This window comes from Adiantum capillus-veneris, chromosome 25, assembly GCF_014529385.1.
Source record: "Adiantum capillus-veneris isolate H3 chromosome 25, ASM1452938v2, whole genome shotgun sequence".
Taxonomy (NCBI): Eukaryota; Viridiplantae; Streptophyta; class Polypodiopsida; order Polypodiales; family Pteridaceae; genus Adiantum; species Adiantum capillus-veneris.
The window spans coordinates 602,293-626,663 of NC_140955.1; the positions used below are offsets into that span (position 1 = coordinate 602,293).

A 24,371-nucleotide genomic window follows, 5' to 3' on the forward strand; every position below is an offset into this window, starting at 1 on the left:
GACGTGCATATCTAGGCACTTTAGAGTAGTTGTATACCCTCTAATTGCACGAGCACGGCTAGTGTCTGCTAGGTGTAGGCATTGAAGAGTGTTCCCATATAGTTGCATTAGTACCTAGCCCAGGTATTTACCTACACATGAAGCACCTCTTATAAGTGAGTTTAGTTATAAGTGGAGTCAATTCGCATAAGTCAATACCCTCAATACCCTTAGCAAGTACCCGCAATACCTTAGCGCCTTTGCGTTTTTGCACCAAATCAAGCCATCAACACCAACAATTTCAGTTTGCAGCCATAACATCGCCGTATCGTCGTAGATCCAGCCATCAATACCAACGCTTTCAGTTTTCAACCAACATAGTAGATCAGTCGGTGTTTTCAGATTTAACCCTCAAATCAACTAGCATCTTTAAGTATCCAATCCATTGCCGACATCGGCAACAGAAGATGAGTCCATAGCTTCGTCGCAGTCACAGATCCCATTCAGAATCCCTAGCGTTTTCAGTTTTCAGCTTTTAGCCTCACAAACCCAAGCACCAATAGCAAGATCCCATCAGCATCTCACCATCTAGGACCATTGTATCAACATTTGTTCAATCTAAAGCAAATACCTCTCCAACGATAGAGAGGAGGCCCCTCAGAGGGGAATTTGGGACCCTACTCATAGAACCTTCACTCAGTATCATTCTCTCTCTAGTCTTTGCACATCTCTCATGAAGTAATAGGAACCTTGAATACGCACTGAGAACTCATCGTGAGCATTCACCATCAATGACTTCCGTTGCACATTACAACATCCTCTTCGTACTCTTTGGTGAGCCATGTGGAGGTAAAAACTCGTTTGAACTTTACCCATGTGGTGGGTGCTAGTCGTACTTTAGAGTGTTCGCCAAGAAACCAGCAATGCCAAAATTACCCCGTGGCACCCCAACCTGGCCCTGACTGCTCTGAAAGCCTTGTTGCATGCCAATATTACCATACAGGGGGTTTGGCAGCATGCCTTGCATACCCCCAAACACTATTCCTGGCATATACTCATGGTTTCCAGGCGCATAACCAGCCATACTTTGGAACACAGATCCACCCCCTAAATACCCAGGATGTACCATGGGTGGTGGAAAAATCTAATGCATTGCTTGGAAACTGGTTCCCTGTCCATTTAATGCAGCATGTTCTGAAAGGTGGTGGGCTGAACTGGAAAAACCTGTGGAATTGGCGTCCTAACCATCTGTTCGTGGACGAAAGAAACCTATCTTGGAGCCCCTGACTCCGCAACATGCGAGTGCTCCCTATCCTGTCGGGACGCATAAAGTATCTAGGCTTAAGCCTCATCGGGCTCTACTGACTGTGTGAGTTGCCTTGTCTGATGTGGCACTTGTGGCGCTTGCAAAAACTCCATAACCCTTGGGTTCTCCACCAGCACCAGTCGAGAAAACACATTTACAGCGGCAACCAACAGAGTCCTGAACGCATCATCTTCAAGTTGCCCAGTCATAAAGCCCTACACTAGTGGAGCATTCATATCAACAAGAGGTACAGCCAGACATGGCCGTGAATTCTCGCCAACCTCAAACACTGTAGGAATTGCCGGTCTGTCCTGTGAAGAGGAGCCCTCTTCGATGATGCCTTTCCCTTTGTCGGCCATAGTGTAATCCCACGTTCATGTACTCTGTGTCTTCGCCGCAAACCAACCGAGGCTCTCTTCTCGAGGAAAAAGTGATTTGATCCCGGCAATGGAACCATGAAACCGGCCCATAGGGCGGCAGACTTTGGCTTTCACCCGAAACTTTACTTAAAACTTCATAACACAGAGAAACTTTGCAGATAAAACTTGTAACGAGAATCGACACTTCAACACACACAGCTTGGAAGCTCGAGTGCTCCGAGCATACACCGACAACCTGTTGGCCCCAAAGACTGGCGCCCCTTTCGATATTTCTTTATTCTTTAAGAGGATAATATGTTTCAAACATAGTTACTTGGAACGAGAACGGGGAACGGGAACGGGAGGGTCCGGAACAAGACGGGAACGGGGAGGAGGAGAGGGGGTCGGAACGGGAACGAGGCTGGAACGGTCAACCTAAAGTAAGGATTGAATTACCTCCATTCAGCTTAGTCCTAAATAAACTCCTAAACAACCCCAAAACTACCCCCAAATCTGCCTCCTAACCTGTCCTCAAACTGCACCAAATATGTTCCCCGAACAACCCCAAATCTGTCCCCAAAAGCCCACTTTTTTTTCCCTCAAATGCCTACTTTTGCCCGTTTCGTCGTTTCGCCTCATGTTCCGTCCATTCCGGAACACCGTTCCGGTTACACCCCGTTCCGGAACGGCGTTCCGCTCCCATCTCGGTTTCGGGAACGAGACTTGTCCGGAACGCCGTTTCGGAACGTTTGGGATGTGTTCCCCCTGTTCCCTGTTACAGTGGTTTCAAAGCAGAGTCCCGGGGATGTTCATCTGTATCCAGCTAGATGGCACTTGTTCTAGTAAAATTTCGGCAACATAACGGCTCCAAAACTTGCTCCGAACAAACCCCCATGCCGGGACTCGCTTCCAATGGCATAAACCCTCTGTTTTCAGCTCAAAAACAGTAATTACAGCTCTCTGTAATTACTGGTTTTTCACTTGTTTTCAGCCCTAAACACCCCCATTAATGTCCTCTAGTAGTGGGGCACTGTTCCCAATGCTTCTGGCATCCATATGGCTGAAAAACAGTCCAAAACAGCACATAACCAATGCTGAAAATGCACCTGTACGGGGAGGTTATTACCCTCACCGGTGCCTGCTTTTAGAGTAGCAATTAGCTACTCCTTTTCCTGCTCAAAGAGGCTCTTGCCTCGGCACAAAAGCATATGACCACACAACTGTACATAGGTCAAATGAAAAGCCCTCTTGTGGGGCATCACATAGCTGCATGGAGGGGGTGCACTTCACTGTACATCGAAGGTAGGCAAGCACACAATAGCTTTGGTACCTACAACAATCCACCATACGGCTGAAAATGCAGCCCCACATTTAATTTCAATGCCTCTCTCTCCCTCATGCTGCAAAGTGCCTAAAAATGTGTCAGATGGCACTCATGCATGGTTTTCTCGTTTTGTACCTTCCGGTCTAAAATATCTCAACCGGTTGCTCAGTTGACTTAGTGGCAGAGTAATAAAATGTTCCTCGTCATTCCGGAGCTAATGACGCGAACAAATTTCATGGCCCAAAATAGCAATTCCCTAAATTTTAGGAGATGCTTCCATGGCAGTTCCGTTGGTCATCTGACCATCTATCACCACTAAACCACATCCAAAAATGCAACGTAGCCCAATTATCCGGTGATCTTCGCTTCAAACTTTGGGTAGAGCCTGAGCATACTTTTACTACTTGGATTCCAGTGTTGGTCGGCCCGACCAACTTATAGCGACAAGGCCTTCCCGTCTACAGGTGAAACTCTCGGCGGTCGGCCATTTCACAGAGTTTCACATTGGCCATACAATGTCCCGCCATTTGCAACTTCAAAAAGAGGGCCCAAAAATTAAATAAAAATCAATAGAATGAAACCAACAACTAAGGTTAGCAATTGCCACATCCTCGTGGCAGTAATTAGCAGTTCCCACATCCTCGTGACATTAGCCACGGGTTACAGGTTCATGCATTGACAGGCTTCCAATCATTCTCATGATGATATGGGCTTCCCCATTTTTCTAGACGGTTTGACTACAGACACCACAAATCCTATTGGGCAGGACACTTGGAGGTCTATTTGGCACTTCTTTTACCACAAGGAGTTGTTTCCACACTCAGTTCAGGACCTTCACGCAGTATCTTCACCTTGTATCGGCGGAGTATAGCAGTTTGCTACACTGCTCGTGACGGCACTTTACCATGGAGATCTCTCGAAGTTGGTACACCCCAGAGTTCAGCAGACATCTTCCTCCTTTGCCTCACGTCTTCGGCTTCACGCGGTTTGTTCAACATTAGGTGCTGAGAGGGGGTGTTACATTTACACTACTCTGCTGCTTCACACAGGTCTAGGGCACTTCCTTGTATGGCTAGTGTGTCCGGGATGGCCACCCATAGCATAGGTTGTACCTTATCCAGCTGCCCGAGTTTGGTACCGGCCGCCCACTTGAGTTGGGCGCCCACCTTGGGCACTCATATATATAGGGCCAAGGGAGTACACGTTTTATCATCATCTGATCATTGTAATCGTCTTCTTGTTCTGGTAGTCAGTGGGGGGCTGATCGCCCCCTTTCCCCATCTTTGGCATTTTGTGTTTCTGTCTCTCTCTTCTCTCTCACGCTTCCGCACACGCGCACTCTCACAACTTGATGTAGATGCTCGGTTCTGCAAGGCTAAGGGCTGCAATGCAAAAACGGTAGGGCTGGTCTTGATCTGCAAGTGTTGGTGTTGCTGAAAGACGTTGACTACTGATGGCGGAAATTGTTGATGTTGAGGGCTGAAAAACACTGATGCTGGGGGCTGAAATTGTTGGTGATGCTGGGTCAGAAATGCTAGCGATGGCTGAAGATGGAAAACACTGATGCTACGGGTACGTTGGTCCTAGTATTGCGAGACTTGACTTGCCATGGGAGGTGACCCCCAAGGTCACTTATATAGGAGTTTAATGCTTGCTCAGGTAGTGTCTCTTTTGCCCCCACGATCTTAATAAAATAAATGCCTATTATTATTGACTATTCATATGCCTATATGCTGAACTGATTGTACTATCCAAGAGAGGATATGCAACTATGACCTGCCTAAACATGGACGTCCTGCTAGAGGCTCACAAAGTGTCAGGCTATATCCTAAGATAAACTAAGACTGACCTAGAACTGTAGCAGAAGCTTGTCCACGTGGCTCAACTACAATGCGCACGTGACATAATCAGAGGGAATGTCACAAACTGTTGACGCAAAGGGTTAGGACTCCCCGAGCCTAACCCTAGCCAACTTGTGTACATATCGGCCAAGGAGCCCAAACCCTAGCAGAAGCAGAAGAAGCAAAAGGATATACCAACTTACAAAATTACTATGGAGTGGCCCAATTATGGGTCAAGATTAAAAACCCTAAACCCCGACCAACTTATGATACCCCGACGGATGGAACCTAAAGTAAATAAAGCAAGCGCACACAACCTCAGATTTGCGTGGAGATATGACGTGGCAGCTGTACAGACGCTTCGCGTTTTGCACTAATGGCGGGTGACATGACAGCTCTACGGAATTCCGCGTTTTGTGTTGGTTGCTGTTGATGTGGCAGCGCTGTACGGACAACCCTTGGGATGTATGCTTGTTGACCAAGAGCTTTTAGACTTGATGCTTTTCAGTAAACTGCTTTTGGATGGCCAAGGACCTTTAAATATGTGTTGTGGGCTCTCTCTGGCATTCTGCCCCATGGAGAAGCAGAGCAGAGAAGAGCCACAGGGTTGTATCCAATTGAAGCAATATAAAGAAATACTGAAAGAGGTGTCATCGTTTGGGGCCATTGCAGTCTAGGAGTGGAACTCCGCCACTCCGTGTCTCGTGTGGATTCTCACTGTCGTAGTTGTTTGAAGTGCTAAATGTCTATCTCAGTATGTTCTTTCACTTGGCATGTGGTGCCCATCCCATTACAGATAGAGAGACCCAAAATGTCACAAAAGTGATGACATGGCATCCCAATTGAAGAGAGGGACCTGTTATAAAGATGCAAGCGGCCAGACTTAAAAATGCTGACGTGGGAACCTGTACGGATGCGTGAAATATGCATTGAGATTTGCAAAACTGTATGGAAGAGCCTCATGGGCGAAAGCTTTTGGGCCTAAGAGCTTTTGAGAGCATAGCTTTTCATAACAATTGCTTTTCCAGGCCAGGGGTCTTTATATAGGAGCCTTGGTGTATCTTTCTAGCAATCTATTGTGTGAAAAAGCAGAAGAAGAGCTCCCTGGCAATTGTATCTTTGTGAAGAAATATAAAAGAAATACCGAAAGGGGCGCCAGGGTTTTGGGGCCAAGCTTTGGGAGTGGAACTCCACCTCTCTGTGTCTACCGTGTGGATTCTCTCTCTCTCTCTCTCTCTCTCTCTCTCTCTCTCTCTCTCTCTCTCTCTCTCTCTCTCTCTCTCTCTCTCTCTCTCTCTCTCTCTCTCTCTCTCTCTCTCTCTCCAATGATGTGCTAAAAGTTTGATTCAAACCAGCTTTTATTTCCGATTGGCACGTGGTGCCCTCCCGATACATTGGTATCAGAGTATCACTCGTTTGCTATTCTAAAAAGCAAATCGGTCCTACATGAACCTACAATGGTAAGCTATGGAGTTGGATGAAGAAGAAATGACAACAAAAGGAAGAGATGAAGAAATACGAGTTCGTCTTTGCCCTCAAAGCTCTAAAAACATGCTTTTTGACGCTATTCTATGTTGCGAACGCCTCTAAAAATCTCTTCAACGGATAAGAATTTGGATATGTAGCAGAAGTTAAAGTCAATCTCTCACAAAAGGGTGACGTGGCATGCTCCTGTACACTCAAAGAGTGAAAACAGACACGGACAAGCGACGACAGGCTGACGTGGCATGTTGTACGGACTGTCGTACGGATCTCCGATATTTGCGGCGTGACAAGCGCTGACAGTGCTAACATGGCCTGCCGTACGCATTCCGCTTTTTACGCTGACACAGTTGTACGGAATTCCTGATTTTACGCTGGCTGAATTTTGGGACAGCTTTTCAGCCAGTTGCTTTATTTTTGAAAACTTTTAAAGTTGACAACTTTTGAGGCTCTGGTTTTGGGCATCCCTTGTGACCAATAATTGAGTGGGCAGGACCTCACTTCTCAGGGCATCTAGACGCAAAGTCTAAGAGTGAGCACCCTCCCACTCTCTTGTACTTTGAACACAAATTAATACAAAAAGAAATACCGAAAGGGGCGCCAGTCTTTGGGATATCTCTAGGCACGGAACTCCACCTGCCCGTGTCCACTTAATTGTGAAGTGTGAATTGTTTTGAAGTGAATCTCTGCTGTGTCGCGGTAGAATCTTGACTTAGGGTGTCCAAGTTTGTTACACAATCCTCTCATCGAGCCCTACGCATTGATGCAAATGGATTTTGATTCCAACAATTTCGAAAAATTAGGGTTTTCAATAGCAAACTAGGGATTCTGCAGCACGTGTCAAAATTATGTTTTGGGTGCTTTTCGCAGACAACAAGTAGCAAGATGGTGGAACATGGAGTTACAAGCATAAAACCAACGAGAAGAACCACTTGTTTAAATTTTGATGGGATTTTAAAAATTGTTTGCAAATTGTTTAGGATGGATTAGATTTGTTTTGAACTTGTTTTATGCCTATTGAATTTGTTGGTTTTGGTTTAAATGCTTGTTTCAATGCTCTTGGATAACCTTTGAACGACGCAGACATCGGTCTGAGGAGCTTCTAGTTGTACTTGGGACCTCTAAACGGCGCAAAATGCGGTCTAGGGAGCGTTTAATTGTAGATGGAAACCTCTAAATGATACAGGTTGTGACCTGGGGAGCGTTTGGTTGTACCTGGATGTCTTTATGTTATGTGTTTACACATGTAAATTTTGTGTCATCTGTAAAGCATTTTGAGAAGCATATGAATCTGGTGCATCAATAGTTCCAAACTCGATGAGAATGCTTGGGTATGTGATCTTGATGCATCGACTCACCCCTTGAAAGGATCACTCAGGTCTCGATGTGATGGCTAATATTACTAGTCGGAATATCAAGAGCTCCAATGCGGATGAAATGACTTGATGAAAATCTAATTGTAGAACTGTATGGTATAATGCATGCTAGAGAATGTGTTGTTTGTCTGGGAATGAGGGCCATTGACATGTATGCATAAAGGCAGTGTTTGCTAAAGAATCGGCTTGAGTTTTGTAGGTCTAATCGCAAGCAATTACTCTTCTTTCGAGGCAAGGGGAGTTCTGAGTCTACAAAATTCAAATCTGCCGGTCTCCCAACAAATACCCTATGACCAATAAATGGGGGCGCCTTGGGATAGAAATGCCATCTCACCATGAATACATAAAGTGACACATTTATGCCACATCAGCAAAAAGTGCCAAATGGTTGAAACTTGCAATAAACAAAGAATCTAACCCCATAAAAACCTAGGCATGTGGCCCTGTGGGTCCTGTAAGTCCTAGGCATGTGGGTTCTGTAAGTCCTAGGCATGTGGGTCTTGTAAGTCCTAGGCATATACATGGCTGGTACCACCAGCAAAGGTACGTCTACCCCACATAAAAACCTAGGCATGTGGTCCTGTAAGTCCTAGGCATGTGGGTTCTACCTCAAGCTAGCCTCTAGGGAAGGCACATACATGGCTCGTACCACGAGCAAAGATATGTCTACGCCACATATGGCTGGCCAAACACGGGCACAAAACAACCCACTCCCTAATCGACTCCTGAGAGATATCAAAGCCACTACCAGGATTGAGTGAAACTCTTAACAAGATGCTCGTCAAATACTAGTTAAGAGACTCACTACCACTCAGTCATCATCAAAGGAATGGTGGTGGTGTTGTTCGACCAAGCAAAGAAGTTGCCAAACCAGATACTGAGTATGGGCTTCCTCCGATTGTCATAAAACAAAAGGACTGAGACAAGCATATGCCTAGATGAATCCAGGATAAGCCCAGATTCACCTTTGAAGGAAAGTGTAAGGTATAAAACCGTGGTAGTCACCCACAGGACTGACACAAGCATCTCCAGCACTCGAGGAGATCCTTCACCAATGTCTTTCTGCCTCTGATGCCATGGCACTTCATCGAAGGGTCGTGCTTTGATTTGCAAAGGACAAGGAAGCAGCTGAGCTTTGATACCACTGTATCAACTTCCAGAGAGTGATCGGAAGAAAAATGATGAACTATTGATCTCTACACACTTGAATCACTTTAGGTCTTAAAATACAACTTGAAACATATCTGAACTTACTGAACAGACACAAGCGAGTGAAGTTAGAGCCAGAAAATGTTGGAGCAAGATAGCCCTCTACACAAGTGAGTAGCCCCTGTCAGTACCCCAGTTGGGTATTTGTTTTTTGATTGATCTCTTCAAGTATCACTGCCGGTTGGAAAAAGTCCGAGAACAAGTGCGACTCTGTGTATGCACTCTCGACATCGAAATCCTATGTTCAGAAATTTCAAGCTTCAAGTGAATGCTATATGAGACTCAGATGTATGTATTAGTACAAGAGTATGCATCACACCTAGGTGATTCCAGGATAGGCCCAAGTTTACCTACAGACACATGACCGGAAGTACTCATCCACAAGACAATAGAACCATTGTTTATCAGGACATGGCATTCACTTTTAGAAACCAAGAGCCCATTACAGCTTTCAGTTTCTCGACATGTAACACCAAGAAAAACAAGTAGAAAAAGCATACCCGAGAAGATAGGAGGCGATGAAGTCCACCCAACATTTGCTGAGCCTAAATGAGCCTGCCCGGATCATTTCGGTGCACGACGTTGCATGTCGCGGTGAGCCTGCGATCGTCAAGTCGTAACTCTCTACAATCCCAACATCTAGTTGATGTTTCAAGGCGTGAAGTTTAAACTCCGGCAGGAGGCTGCAGATCCGCGCCCGAGTGCTGGAGGAGAGCTGTGTCCCGCCAAGCGCTTGGAGGAGTTGCAGCACTTTGGGCTTTCACGCACTGTAAGTGCAATGATCATGGTCTCACCATCTCCTGTAGTTATTGCAAACGATGCGCACAAACCTGCATTACAGGCCTAATTAAAGGCAGTTCATGGAGTGGCGATGACAAGTAGGGGGTACCCAATCCTTTTTAATCTCTTATTAGCACGAATCGGGGAAGATCCCTTAGCTGAGTGAACGAGGAAGGAAAAAGGAGAGGGAGCGTGTAGCGATTGAGTCAGTCAACGACGGACCCGGCATAGCAGGAGGAGGGGATGGACACCATCTTGCAGAGCCAACCCTGCTCAGGCGAAGAAGGGACTGCGTGCATAGCCCAAGACATGCAGAAGCCGGATGCAAGGCCGAAAAGGTTCTTTTTAAAGTAAACTTCGAACTCATTTCGACGCACGAGAGCAGTTTCCCTTGTGGTGACGACGACGGGGATGGCGACAATGACCTAAGGGCCCCCGTCGTCGTCACCGACCTAAGGGCTGAAATCTTCAACCTTCTAACTGCTATTCCAAAAACGCTATCTGCTGAAATATCGGGCTGTTTTGGACTGCTGAAAAAACGCAGGTCTGGCTGCATTTTTGAAGGCTGAAAATCTTCACTTAAAACGCTGATCTGCTGCTATTTCTGATGCTGAAAAACGCTGCTGAATTGCGGCCTGATTTGCTGCTGCTGAAAGCTGAAAACGCAGCCTGTCCTATGCTGAAAAACGCAGCCTCCAGGTGATGAAAAACGCTGGCTTTTCCAGCCTGCTGGCGTTAGTGGGATACGCTAGCTTGATGGTGTGAAACCGGCGATGTAATTGCTGAAACCGCCAAGGGGAGGAACCGGCGAGGGTGTACTAACGCTAAGATGAGGATGAGGGAAAAACGATAGGGCTGATGGGGTGCTTGAGGGTTTCTTGCTGAGAGAGGGGAATACCTGCTGCCAAAGGCCAATTGTGCTCCTTGCTCATCTGCCAAAGAGTGGTAGCTTTGGTTTGCTTATATATTTTCTTACCCAAATTGCCCTACCTACTTTTGTTGGGAATTCACTTAAATTAATAAGAGAAAAATGCCAAAAATAGGTAAAATAGACTAAATGCACTGAAAAATTCCCCTAACTGATTCTGATGGAATCTGATGGGAATGCTTATGATCATGTTGTGTGCAACCAGAGGATATGCATCTACACTAAGTGACTGGGCATGCATGGTCTACGAATAGACTCACAAAAGTGCCAGATCACTTCTAATCTAGACTGACTGGACTGACGGAAACCCTGTTATGGTGTAGCTTGTCCACGGACACATAGGGTTGGATGTGTCACGTGACATCCCCTCCTTTTCAAAGTGAGGTACTAGTACCGAACTGTATGGCATCGAGGGAGATCGCCAATAGCATCTGGAAGCCTGGAACGGACTCTTCGCCGGCCCACTCTGATGTGTGGGTCGTGCGGTACTTGAACTTCATAAAGGTCTGCAACACTTGCTTCCTTGGGCCGCGCGGAAAGCGACACAAAGTCTCCTGTGGCTCCTTCGATGCATCAACTTCGTCTTTAGTCATGCTTCTTTCTTCTTCAAGAATCTCCATGGCTCAAAATTTTTTAAACCATTTCCAACACAAAACCATGAACATACCCATTCCATGTAAAGTGAGTGGAAAAAATCTTGTCTTCGCTAAAGACTGTGCATGCAATGTAAATGAACCAATAGACGGAATGCCAAACCGTTCACCACATACACGCAAACAATGAGATTAAATCTTTCTCTTATGATCTAGAGCAATCAACTGTGGCAACTCACAACGGAAATGCCCATGCTTGGTGCTCATACGTTCATGTGCTCGTTCTACGAATGTGTCATGCCAAGGAAGAGACATGGAATGTGACTTCCTTACATAATACTTTTCAGCTTTTCATGAGAAATCCGCATACATTCGTGCTCATTCATAATATCTCATGCCTAGGAAAAGAGATTACATAAAGATGCTGACTAAAATACACTAAACGATCACGAATGCAACATTAAAACAATACGTGCGTATCAATCATGCGAATTACATAATACTTCCTGTGAGGGTTCTTTGGACCTTAACTCAAAAGACAAGATCGGTTCTTCGGGATTGATCGAATCTACAACGAGGTTAGCATCGCTAGAAAAAGCATCCACTAACACATCATCCTTGTGAACAATCACATCATCTTCACGCAACTCATCATGCTTGTGAGAAATCCCATCTTGATCATGCAAATCATCTTGCTTGTCTTTATCATCCAAATCATCATGCTTATCATTGTCAATCAAATCGTCATGTTGCTCTTAATCATGCAAATCCTGTGTGTCATCCTTTGGAGAAAAAGAGACTGAGAGAGTCTCCTTCTCCTGAATCCTTTCAATCTTGTCCTGCATATTAGCAATGAGAGAGAGAGAATGAACAATGTTCTCTCCATGAATGACAATGGGAGAATCACTTTGGGCATTGAGAGTGAAAAGTGTTAGCCTCCCAATCAATGAGAGGGTTAGCATCACAAAACCATCGAATGCCCAAAATCATCACATCCTGAGAGAGGAGAAACAACAAATCTTCTAGTGAAGGCAGCTTTCTGAATTGCAAACAACACATCAAGGCACTCCTCCGTGATGAGAGCGTCCATACCGGGAACAAAGCCAAAGACCTCGATAGGAGATCTCTGACTAACTTCTAGGTGGGCTCTCTCAACAAGAGAGGGACTGATCACATCATGCATACTACCTGGGTCAAAGAATATGACAAAACGCTGCCCCGTCATATGACCATAATATTTAATGAGAGAATCATCAATGGGAGGGTCATGAGAAACTTGGGGTACACTCGTGTTATCATTAATTGCATTGACAGAGGAAGTGGGTTCTGTGGATTCTTTAGATTCATCCGATTCAAGCTTAGGACATATTCTTTTTATGTGACCCTTAATGTGACAATAAAAACAACGACCTTCCTTAGAATAAGTGCTTTGCTCTTCCGACGTGATGTATCCTCCTACAATTCCTTGTGCTACCTTTTCATATGGAGTAAGCTTAGGTTTAGCAATTGTGGTAGCCTTACTCTTAGATTCATTGGAAGAATTCTTTTCTGAGAGACTGTTGGAAGATTGGTTAGAAGAGTTACCATTCTTACCATTCTTACCGTTCTGAGGGTTCTGAGAAGTCTGCGAAGTACTTGTGGAAGTCTTGTTCTCCTTAGGCTTTCCCTTGTTGTGCTTCATCTCCTGTGCGAGAGCAATCGCTATCGCTTTGTTGAGATCGATTGGGTCGAAGACTTCTACATCAAACTTGACATAGTCGTCTAATCCAAAAAGGAATGCCTCTTTGCGTTCATCATCCGACTTGCGTAATTGGGTACCTAGCTGCAAAACACGATTAGAAAAATACATAACCGGCATACCATTTTGCTTGAGAGTGCGCAAATCGTCCTTCAATCGTGCGAGATACTGAGGTGGCATAAATGCACCTTGAGCTTGTCTTGGAAATCAGCCCAATTGAAGGAAAGGGGCGTGAATTTGTCGGCTTCCTCTATGTGCGCAGCTAACTGTGCCTCTTGCCATGCGGGGTACCAATTAATGGCATCACCGGCAAGGTACATCTCTGCCGTCAAAACTTTGTTATTTCTTGTTTTCTTAGTTGTCGCAAAATAAGCATTAAATTGATGCAACCAAGAAGAATAACCGTAGCATCAATCTTACCGTCATACTTACTGAAAGTCAACTTCTCTGTGACCGGGTTGTTGGAATCCGTATCGTGGCTTGCGCCACTTGATGAACTTCCACGATCCTTGGGTGGTTCGGATTTTGAGGCAAGTACTTGTCGAACCAATTCTTGAGTTCGTAGTTCTCTTTGAGGCTCTCGCTCAATCTCCAAGGCCGCGCTTCGTGCTGCCGCTTCCTCCTTTCTTAGTTCTTTTCTTTCTTTTCGTGCGTCACGTTCGCGTTCTAAAGCAATGAGATTTTCTTCTTGTTGTGCAACAATTCTTGAGTTTCTTTCGTCGCGCTCGCGGTCCTTAGCTTCTTGTTGTTCTGCTTTGCTTGCGAGTTGTGCCAACGCAACTCGATTCGTTTCTTGTTGTTGTGCCATCATGTCCAACATCGACTTGACCATCGCCTTCATAGACGTGGATCCCACTCGTGGCATAGATGGCGAAGGGGGAGGGTTGGAAAAATCTCTTGGTGGGGAGAATCCTTCATCGCCTCTCTCATGCTCATCACCTGTATGCGAAGTATCCATTCCGGTTCGGGTGACGACCATACACTATGATCTTTGGTTCTTAAGTCCACGAGGAACTTGGGTTCTCAAGGTTCTTGAGGTTTTCTTTCGCTTGCAAACCGTGTTTGAGAAGGATCTTCTCTTCACCCCAGTTCTACTCCTTTCCGCGGACGCACCCCTTGGCGGCCTTGCGCTCACACCAAGGTTGCTTTTTCCCACCTCACGTCGATTGGCCAGCCGCTAAGTGCACGGTCCGCTCTCAATGAGTGAAAAGAGACACAAGGGGAGGCTGGACAATCCCTTCTTTCTTGGGATTCCTGTCACTCTTCAAAAACACGATTAGGAATCGACACGCCCAAGCGAACTTGGGTTCGTGCGACCGCAACAAGCAAAATAAAATTCTTGTGATTCTTATGGTTCTTTCCTTGAGTTATACAAAACACTGCCAAAGCTCTGATACCAATGTAAGGTGCAGCAAAATGATTGTTTGCGCTTTGCTCAAGATGAGTGCTCCGAACTGTGCTCAAGGTTCCTTTTGTTCTTATCAAAGGTAGAGCCTTCCGTTCTTAATGAGAGAATGCTATGATCACAAACAAAGTGAATGGACACTGAGCGTGCAAGTGTATGAGATTGAGAGATAGAGAGAAGAGAGATACGACACCAGAGACGTAAAACCCTCCTCCGAAGGCCCCACTCTCGTCGGCGAGAGTGGTCTACTATTGATTGCACAAAGTGGTACAATGATGATGCATGGAAACTGATGCAACTCGGGGCTAGGTCGGTGACGACGACAGGGATGGCGACAATGACCTAAGGGCTGAAATCTGCAACCTTCTAACTGCTATTCCAAAAACGCTATCTGCTGAAATATCGGGCTGTTTTGAACTGCTGAAAAAACATAGGTCTGCCTGCGTTTTTGCAGGCTGAAAATCTTCACTTAAAACGCTGATCTGCTGCTATTTCTGATGCTGAAAAACGCTGCTGAATCGCGGCCTGATTTGCTGCTGCTGAAAGCTGAAAACGCAGCCTGTCCTATGCTGAAAAACGCAGCCTCCAGGTGATGAAAAACGCCGGCTTTTCCAGCCTGCTGACGTTAGTGGGAACCGCTGGCTTGATGGTGTGAAACCGGCGATGTAATTGCTGAAACCGCCAAGGGGAGGAACCGGCGAGGGTGTACTAACGCTAGGATGAGGATGAGGGAAAAACACTAGGGCTGATGGGGTGCTTGAAGGTTTCTTGCTGAGAGAGGGGAATACCTGTTGCCAAAGGCCTGTTGTGCTCCTTGCTCATCTGCCAAAGAGTGCTAGCTTTGGTTTGCTTATATATTTTCTTACCCAAATTGCCCTACCTAATTTTGTTGGAAAGTCGCTTAAATTAATAAGTGAAAAATGCCAAAAATAGGTAAAGTAGGCTAAATGCATGGGAAAATTCCCCTAACTGATTCTGGTGGAATCTGATGGGAATGCTTATGATCATGCAGTGTGCAACCAGAGGATATGCATCTACACTAAGTGATTGGGCATGCACGGTCTACGAATAGACTCACAAAAGTGCCAGATCACTTCTAATCTAGACTGACTGGACTGACGGAAACCCTGTTATGATGTAGCTTGTCCACGGACACATAGGGTTGGATGTGTCACGTGACAGGAACTCATCAAATGCTCCCCGGCACAAGGCCGTACCGGCACTGCTCCTACATCACGTGTTTGCACTTGTCCGGCCATTTGGCCCGGGCACAAATAATTAAACTAAGTTTAATTAACTTATTCTCCGCACACAACTATTTAAATAATTGTTTTCTAGTGAGTAGATTAATTATTTACAAAAACTGACATAGTTACAGTGAGTGTGTGGTTGACTTGATTTACTTTAAGGGTTTAGGCCCCTCGAGTGGTTCTTGTAAGTTGTCCCTAACCCATTTATTATTTGGGCCACTTCACGTAGATTTGTAAGTTGGTAAACCTTCGGTGCTTCTCCTTCTTCTGTTAGGTTTTAGGCCTGGCCCATCAGCTAGGATCTGCAGGTTAGCTGGAGTTAGGCTCAAGGATTCCTAACCCTCTGGGTCTTCAGTGGCTTCACACGTCAACAGTTTGTGACAGTTGTCTTGCGAATAGAGCAGAGTATTGGCTCGGTATACTCTCACAAGTTGGGCATCTAGATTGAGCATACATAACGCTCCTCATCCTCCACCCATTTGAACATATTTAGCAGGTGACAGGTCCTCTGATCTCTACATAAGAACCTATTGAGACTCAATCTTTGTGTGATGATACTTTGAGCTTTCCCAACTCCACACCGGCCGTGTGTATATATCTTGATCTCTGGATGAAACCGTCCCACACAATCAAAAAATGGTCTTTGTAGTACCTTTGGTGAAAGAGGTTGTATGGGCATGATCCAAGTCTCTCTGATATATATCTGCCATAAATGATGAAATCTTGTCCGAAGCAAATGCCTGTTTCAGACATTTGCCTAAGTTGATTGTGGGTGGTTGTTTCTTCGGGACAACTATCACCATGTTCACCTACCTCCAACTATTGGTCTTTTGCTGTCATTGCTACCGTCCTTGGAGATCGTTGCGTTTTTGGGAGTCGCTATTTGAGATGCCTATCTTTCAAAGGTTGTTGGGAGTCCTCTTTTTATTGTAGGTGCCACAGCACTTTTTACTCTCTTGGAAAGGTTTATTGCCCTAGCTTTTTTAATCTTCAATTACACTTATGGAAAGTTGTATCCCCTTCTACAATTCTTTGCCTCTGGGCTTGTTATGTAATACTGTTGCATGTGTCCCTCTTGGATCGGCAACATTTGAGTGTCCAGCGGGAATTTTCTAATAATAAAAGAATGCCCCTTCCTCTATCTATCTATCTATATACAGATATATATATATATATATATATATATATATATATATATATATATATATATATATATATATATATATAGAGAGAGAGAGAGAGAGAGAGAGAGAGAAAGAGAGAGAGAGAAGGCCAAACGCTCCTATATAAGAGAGTTGGTGATTGTGAACTGCCGCAGTTTTAGAGAGAGAGAGAGAGGGGGGGGGGGGGGGGGGGGGGGGGGGGGGCCGAAATGCTCCCATACAGGAGAATTGGTGATTGTGAACTGCCACTTTTAGCGCCTCTGATTGGGTATGTGTGTAAAAGTCAAAGAGCAAAGCTAGATCCTTGTGTGCGACCAAGTACTATGATCTTGCCAAACTGCTACTAGTGATTTGCACTTCTCCTTGCGTGTGCCGTGTCAACTCTCCTTTAGGCTCCTTACTGATTCCAAAAACTATAGCCCACGAGCTATGAGAATCAGCACCAACAGCTAAGCTTTTTTAAATAAATCTCATAATATTTTTTGGAAACGTAGAAGCTAAAAAAATCAATTGTACGTTAAAAACGCTGCTCCCCCCATCTTTGTTTATGCAAGGCACAAAGCCAGCACGCTGGCTGTGCACTTGAGAAAGAGAGAGGTACTCTCCCCTCTTAAAGCGAGAAAACTAAACGAGCTTTAGAAAGGGAAATTCTGCCATGAATTTGTAAGGTAGAAAATCAGTAGATTCTAGAGAGAGAATCTACAAAGAAAGTCAGTTTCTAGTTTCTAAAGAAAAAAACTTGCTTTGTCTAAAGAGAAAAGACTGATTTGAAGATATGAAATACCCTAGAGAGACGCAAATAAGGATTGAAGAGAATACCAGCAGTCTAGAGAGGCAAAAAAAATCGAGAGAGAGTCAATGCGCTGCATGGGATGATTCTCTCTCTTGACGAGAGTTTGGTATGTCCACCTTGAGAGAGAAATGAAATGAAATGTTATATTAACGTCTTCAAAAGGCCAAAATGACCTATGAGACCAATCAGTTACAAAATAGTGAATCTAATACCATGTCTGGGTACAAAAGAACTAGAAAAGAACTAGAAGTGGAACAAAATACTACTACTACTACTACAATCTAAAACTACGTGGGTGTAGCAGCTGATACAATAGGTACCCGGTAAACTGGATGTAACAGTGTGTGAAACAAAGATGGAAGAAATGGTGAGGATCCATCCTCATCTGCACTCTGGATGTCGAGAGAGTATGGCTCGAATCTTCTGTTGTAGTCTCCGTCGATGCTGTGTAGCTCCTCTCCTCAGTCGCGGTCGTCTGTATCTCTGTAGCTCCAATGCTCGGTCGACGAGAGTGCCAGAGAGAGAGAGAGAGAGAGAGAGAGAGAGAGAGAGAGAGAGAGAGAGAGAGAGAGAGAGAGAGAGAGAAAGAATAATCAGCTGCCTTTCTTACCTAGACACAAAAACATTAATCCTTAAAACCATCAACTTCATCCATGGTAAGAAACGGAGACGTATTGACCAAAGGGTTAAGAGCCCATTAGCTGTGGTCCATTAGTTCGAGCCCATCGATTGTGGTCTGCCCTCTTAAATGAAGCTTGTATACCTCGAATTTAGTGAACTTGAACCTCCTTCAACTTGGAAGACTACTCCTAAATTCATATTTCTCAGTTTGACTTACTATAGTTTGACTGATTCATCATCGTCACAATCAAAGCTTTGAGGCGTAGATCCAATTTGAAGTAATATGCCATTGCTGAACAATTTGTTTCCAGCCAAAGGAAACGTTTTTTTCTTGTGGGCTGTTTTAGATACCATGCACCTATTGTTTAAGTGCGCACTGCATATGTCATGTTACAAGAATATCACACACACACACACACAAGGATGGGTCCAAAGTGAAAGACTACTTCTCACAATACTGTTTAAGCAGCTCAAGGACATGTAACCACAAGGGTAGAGGTAAGAACCTACCTTTGCTAAGACGACTCTACATAAGCACAATAGGACTCATGAAAAATACTCCTTCAGCAAGCAGTACCTGGGGCTCAGCAACCAAAGTAAAGGTGAGGAATTGTAAAATACACCATACCAGCTCCCATACGCACAACAAAAGCTCCACATTCAAAAGGGCCTAATGTGCAAACATTCTACTTAGAAATGAGCGAAATAAATCACATCGCTGTGAACCATTCATTTCAGCTTGAAGTGTCGCTTGCAAACAATTAGTAATGAATACTTCTGTAAATTTCAAAAGCCGCAAGGGTTGTGATAAAGCACAAATCTCAAAGATCCTTTGATAACAGCCAGAAAAGAGAAACTGTTCAAAAGATGCTAAGAAAAGTACCAACGTTTCTGAGCTGGAAAGGCTGGCTGACGATGAACCTTCGTTAGATGGGGTCGCCCTGCTCAAAACATGCCATTTCGAATCATTTCTCTCTCTCTCTCTCTCTCTCTCTCTCTCTCTCTCTCTCTCTCTCTCATGCAAGAGTACATGCCACACCGACTTCGGGTCAACATTGGCCAGCTACGAGTGTCATCACATCAGCTAGAGATTGAGAGTGGCAGAGCCAGAGGCATACCACGAGAGGAGCGTACATGCCGGATTTGCCAGACGGAGGTGGAGAGTGAGGAGCATTTTGTCATGAGATGCCCAGCATATACAGAGCTGAGAGAGAGATATGGCATTGGAGACTCATTACATCAGCATATGATAGGCCGAAAGCAGAGGAGGTTTGGCCAGTTCCTGGTTGCGGCTTTAGAGGTTCGAGAGCAGTTGCTACAGCCACGCCAGAGTCAGGATAGCAGGACACAGACTACCATCACACAGTTTTTCCGACGAGCAGGGCCAGACCCCCCCACACTACCTACACAGAGTAGAGGGCTTACCCTTCTGCAGGCAGAGTCTCAGAGGGCACGTCGGAGACCGCGGCTCCCAGGATACAGGACACATGGGTGTCACCAGAGGGAGATCTCGAGGATACTAACCTTACACCATCAGTATCTAGAGCAGAGTCATGTACCAGCACCAGGAGATCCAGCATTCCAGAGATACCTGAGCAGGCCACCACCGATGTACCACATTCTCTACCCTACATATGTTGCTTGTTTTTAGATACCCTCCCTATCATCTCATGGTGGTATCACCTTTCAGCCCCTAGTTGAGCCTGATGATGCGTGAGCACACCTCGACACGAGGACCCACACTATACATTGTACACCACATGTACCACCCTACCACACCCTTTTGCATAGTATAGGCTCATTTCAGTTTGTACCCTTTTTTTTATTTTCCGATGCCTAGAGCATCAACACATGTATATGATATTGTCTCATAGGTCGAGTTCGGCCTTTCGAAGACGTAAATAAAGCTTTCTTTTCTCTCTCTCTCTCTCTCTCTCTCTCTCTCTCTCTCTCTCTCTCTCTCTCTCTCTCTCTCTCTCTCTCTCTCTCTCTCTCTCTCTTTGCGTGCACGCAAGGGAAGGAGGCGGATTCTATTAAGAAAATCTCCTGAACGCCCAAATGGTGCCTACCCTATATCATTGTTTACATAGCACGGCCCGTAGGCATCAAACGGAAAATTGTAAAACGAGATACAACTAGGCACATGGCCGACGGAAAAGACTGAAGGCCAGGATTAAAAACCCTCTCCTAAAGAGAGTAAAACGTGCCCTGGCAAGCCGTCACAAACTGCTTACGTGTCAAGCCACTCAAGAACGGAGCCAACTTGCAGATCCCGGCCGAGGAGCCTAAACCCTAATAAGAAGCAACAGAAGAAGAAGAAGCAGTAGAAAAAGTTTGTACCAACTTATGGGACCCCCTCTGATGGGGCCCAAGGAACTAAAAGCAGATCCCACAAAAAGGACTAGCATAATAAAGTGATGACGTAGGAGAGGCTGTACGCAGTTTCCTGATTTTGCGTTGACCTGATGACGTGGCACCCTGCACGGATTTACGCTTATGACGTGGCAGTTGTGCGGATTTCCGCAAAACTCGATGGCAACTTTTGGCACTAGTGATTTGGGGACCAGATGCTTTTCATGTAGCTGCTTTTCATTGGCCAAGGGCCTTTCAATATGAGCCAAGGGCTCATTCTCTCGCATGTTTCAATGTGAAGGTGCAGAGGATGGAGTATCGGCAATGTACTGAGTTGAAGCAATGTAAAGAAATACTGAAAGAGGCGCCATGGTTTGGGGCCAGTGCTCTCTTAGGGTGGAGCTCCGCCACTCCTGTCTCGTGTGTCGTGCATCTCTTTCAATTCAATGCTATTTGAAGTGCTTAAAGGTGTTCAGTTTGTACCTGGTGCTTTTCCGTTCGTACCTGGTGCCCGTCTCCGTGACACTGCTATTAGAGCTTCGAGCGTATTCTTTTCTGAAAGCATACCGGTCCAACCAAAGAGCAAGCAGAGCAAGATGGCGCTTCCAAGTTTCCCCAAAATTTTAATAAAGAACCTTCGAGTCCCGACCACGGACTTATTAGTGACTCCCACCCTTACTCCATCCCGCATCGGGCACACTCCTATCTTCATCGCTCTGTCTTACAAGGCATAAGCTGTCACAAATTGATGACGTGGCAGTTCTATCCGAAAACAAATTGCTAACGTGGCGGTAGACTGTACGAACAATGACGTGGCAGATGATACATATACAATGAAATCATGGGGAAAGAACCCATAATAAACCACAGGGAACATCTGGGGATAAAGATAATTTACCAAGTGGTGAAGTATAGCTATCTGGATAGTGATCAAGTCTTTACCAAGTGGTGAAGTATAGCTATCTGGATAGTGATCAAGTCTACATAGATCTGCCCAAAGCTCTGTCCACCTTGGAAAACCACCAAGTTTGATGTTTATCTAATTGATGTAAAACATACTCTGTAAAAACCTCCTGTAGCAACTCTCAAAAGCCACGGGAATGTGAAACCCCTGGGTCGTGCCTCCAAAACCATCCGCATCCATTCTAACATTTCTTGTTGCTAAACTCCAAAAAAGGATGCAGATCTACGGCACAACCAAACTGTAAGAGAGGCAGGGGGGACCCACTCACTATCCACCTCAAAAGCCAAGGGAAGGTACCGAGATGCACATCTCTTTGACCAAACCAGCTTCCCTAAGGCCTCTCTGAACTGATTGTCAAACAAATGTGCAAACTGCCTGATATCCATAAGGTAATTGGCCTCAACCATTGTTGGCTCCTATAAGATATCATATACAGCCTCCCTTGTCCAAAAGGAGTCCCCATGTAAAACCTGTACTCTAAATCTAATCATGGGGGTTCCCTCTGGGCCGAGGAGAATATGACATGTTTCTGATAACTGCAAGAAAAGAATGTCGACACATAGTGGCCCACTCCTCAAAGAAGGACCAACTGCAAAGAACTGAGGTGGCAGGATATCTAAAAGCAGGACATTTGCTAGAGATGCAAAGCCTGCAGAATAGTCCAAATCCTCAACAAACTATGAAGACTTGCTATCCTGCTCCCCCTAAACATGCTCTACTGTGAGAGGCACCTGCGACTGAATCTCTTAAGAGATCCGAAGCCTATTGGACTAGTCTATCTTGGGGCAGCTCAGGTTGCTCCTCGATTGCCATCAACTATTGATCCTCTCTGTCCAGCTGCATTGAACCTCCTCTCGATCTAGGTCAGGTAACCTCTGCATCAGAGGTCTGTCTGGGGGTGGTTGTGCCTCTACCAACCACTGTCTCACTACCCTCCTATAAACCAAGGTAGGTCGTGCATGTTCCAGTCAACTTGTTTGTCTCTGTCTCTGTGTATGTGTCTTGTGCTATTGTTGAGCACTTTGCTGCTGCTAACTCTATACGAAGTCCTGCTGCTGAACAGAACGCTGTTGTGGTTGCGAGGGTTGTCTCACGTTCCTATGTATCTCTTTGTCTCTGTCTCTGTCTCTGTCTCTGTCTCTGTCTCTGCTCGACACTGTGCTGTTGTTGACCACTTTGTTGTTGCTGACTCTATGCGAAGTCCTGCTGCTGAGCAGAACTCTCTTGTGGTTGCAAGGGTTGTCTCCTCCTTCGACTAACCTGTCGTCCCCCCCCCCCCCCCCCCCCCCCTCTCTCTCTCTCTCTCTCTCTCTCTCTCTCTCTCTCTTTTGGCAACCACTAACCTTAGTTGCTCGTTTCTTTCCCTCAATTTTTATTTAAGTTTTGGCCATTGTATGGCCATTGTGAAGCGACCGACGATGGAGAGTTTCACCCGTAGCAGTGAAAGGCAGGTCGCCACGAGATGGTCGGGCCAATCGGCACTAAAATCCGAGCAGTAAAAGTATGTCTAGGCTCAGCTCAAAGTCGTTTAGGCCCCTCACGACACTTATAAGTTGGTGGGTACTAGGAATTTAACTCAAAAAGTGGCAAAGTGGACACATGGCAACACCTGATCATTTTGCTAGACTCATCCCAAGAGGGGGCGCTCATTTTTGGGGGAGAGGAGCAGATCTTCTTCATTAAGTGCCTACAGTGTGTGTAAGTAGTGCGTGCAGGTGATCACAGCTTTCATGGAAAGCTTCCTTTCTCCCTTGTTCTATGTAGCACAATGATTCCAATCTCATGCACCTCTCTCCCCCTTTGAATACAAAAACGTATTGCCCAGCTCAGGGGCTTTCCATCTGTATGTACAATTGTGTGGGTTCATGCGCAATTGCCAAGGCAAGAGCCTCTTGCACAGGTATTAGATTAGCTAATTGCTAATCCCCCACACGAGCAGGGGAACTCAGAGAGATTTCACGCGAGAAATCTTGTCCGATTCATAGGGCAAGTAACCCTACAGGTCCGGGAGCTCAAGAGCTTGCTACGGATGCGACCGGCACGCGAAACGGAGCCCGAATTAGTAAATTACACCCTATTGTGTATTTTTGCAAGTTTAGGGTTTTGACCCAAGCTAGAGTAGGTCATTTTCAGCCCGATAAAAGTGGGACAGCTTGTAGGAATTTACAGGTTTTTCGCAAAGTTTTAATTGAATACAAAAATAACGAAAGGGGGCGCCAACCTTTGAGAACAACGCGGTGTCATTGTCTACTTGGAAGCACGTGTTTTGTTTGAAGTATGATTTCATGTCACAAGCTTATTCGTGAAGTTCCTTGTGTCATAAAGTTTAACAGTGTAAAAATCGGGTGAAAGCAAAAGTCTACCGCTCCACGGGCCGCTCTCTCTCTCTCTCTCTCTCTCTCTCTCTCTCTCTCTCTCTCTCTCTCTCTCTCTCTCTCTCTCTCTCGCCATTGCTGCTTTAGCGGGCAGTCCGGTTTCATATGTCCTTTCTCGCCACAGTAGAAGCATCTTCCTTCCTCTCTGAAAGTTTGAAGTTGAGTAGGAGAAAGATACTTAGTTCGCTTGCCAGTGCCCTCTGGCTTCTTAGAATGATCATCGTCTCTAGATGGAGGACGTTTTCTTCCTTGGCTCCCATGGTCATCGTAGACCTCTCTTTGTCTTGCACGGTAAGTGCTATGCTCCATCTTTCTGGGCGTCCCAGTTGAGTGCAAATCCTCAGCAATGATTGCTGATTCCATCATCCTTTGAAGAGTATCATGCGGATACACCTTCATACCCTTTCGAAGCTGCGGTTGGAGACCCGCTTCGAACTTTCTTTTCTTTTCCTCGTCGGCAATCTTCATCAAGGGAGTGACCTTCAGAAGAACCGACCAATACTTGTCCACATAAGTCGTTACTCTTTCATGTT

General features: G+C 45.4%; 1 protein-coding gene across 1 annotated transcript in view; it reads right to left on the minus strand.

Annotated features, from left to right (window-relative positions):
- LOC147424304 (uncharacterized) overlaps window positions 1–24,371 on the minus strand; it is a 101,410-nt gene that overhangs the window by 36,788 nt on the left and 40,251 nt on the right. Inside the window, exon 3 of the mRNA XM_086500825.1 lies at window positions 19,031–19,088. Coding sequence (XP_086356951.1) covers window positions 19,031–19,088 — 58 coding nt within the window. The remainder of the gene's footprint in view (window positions 1–19,030; window positions 19,089–24,371) is intronic.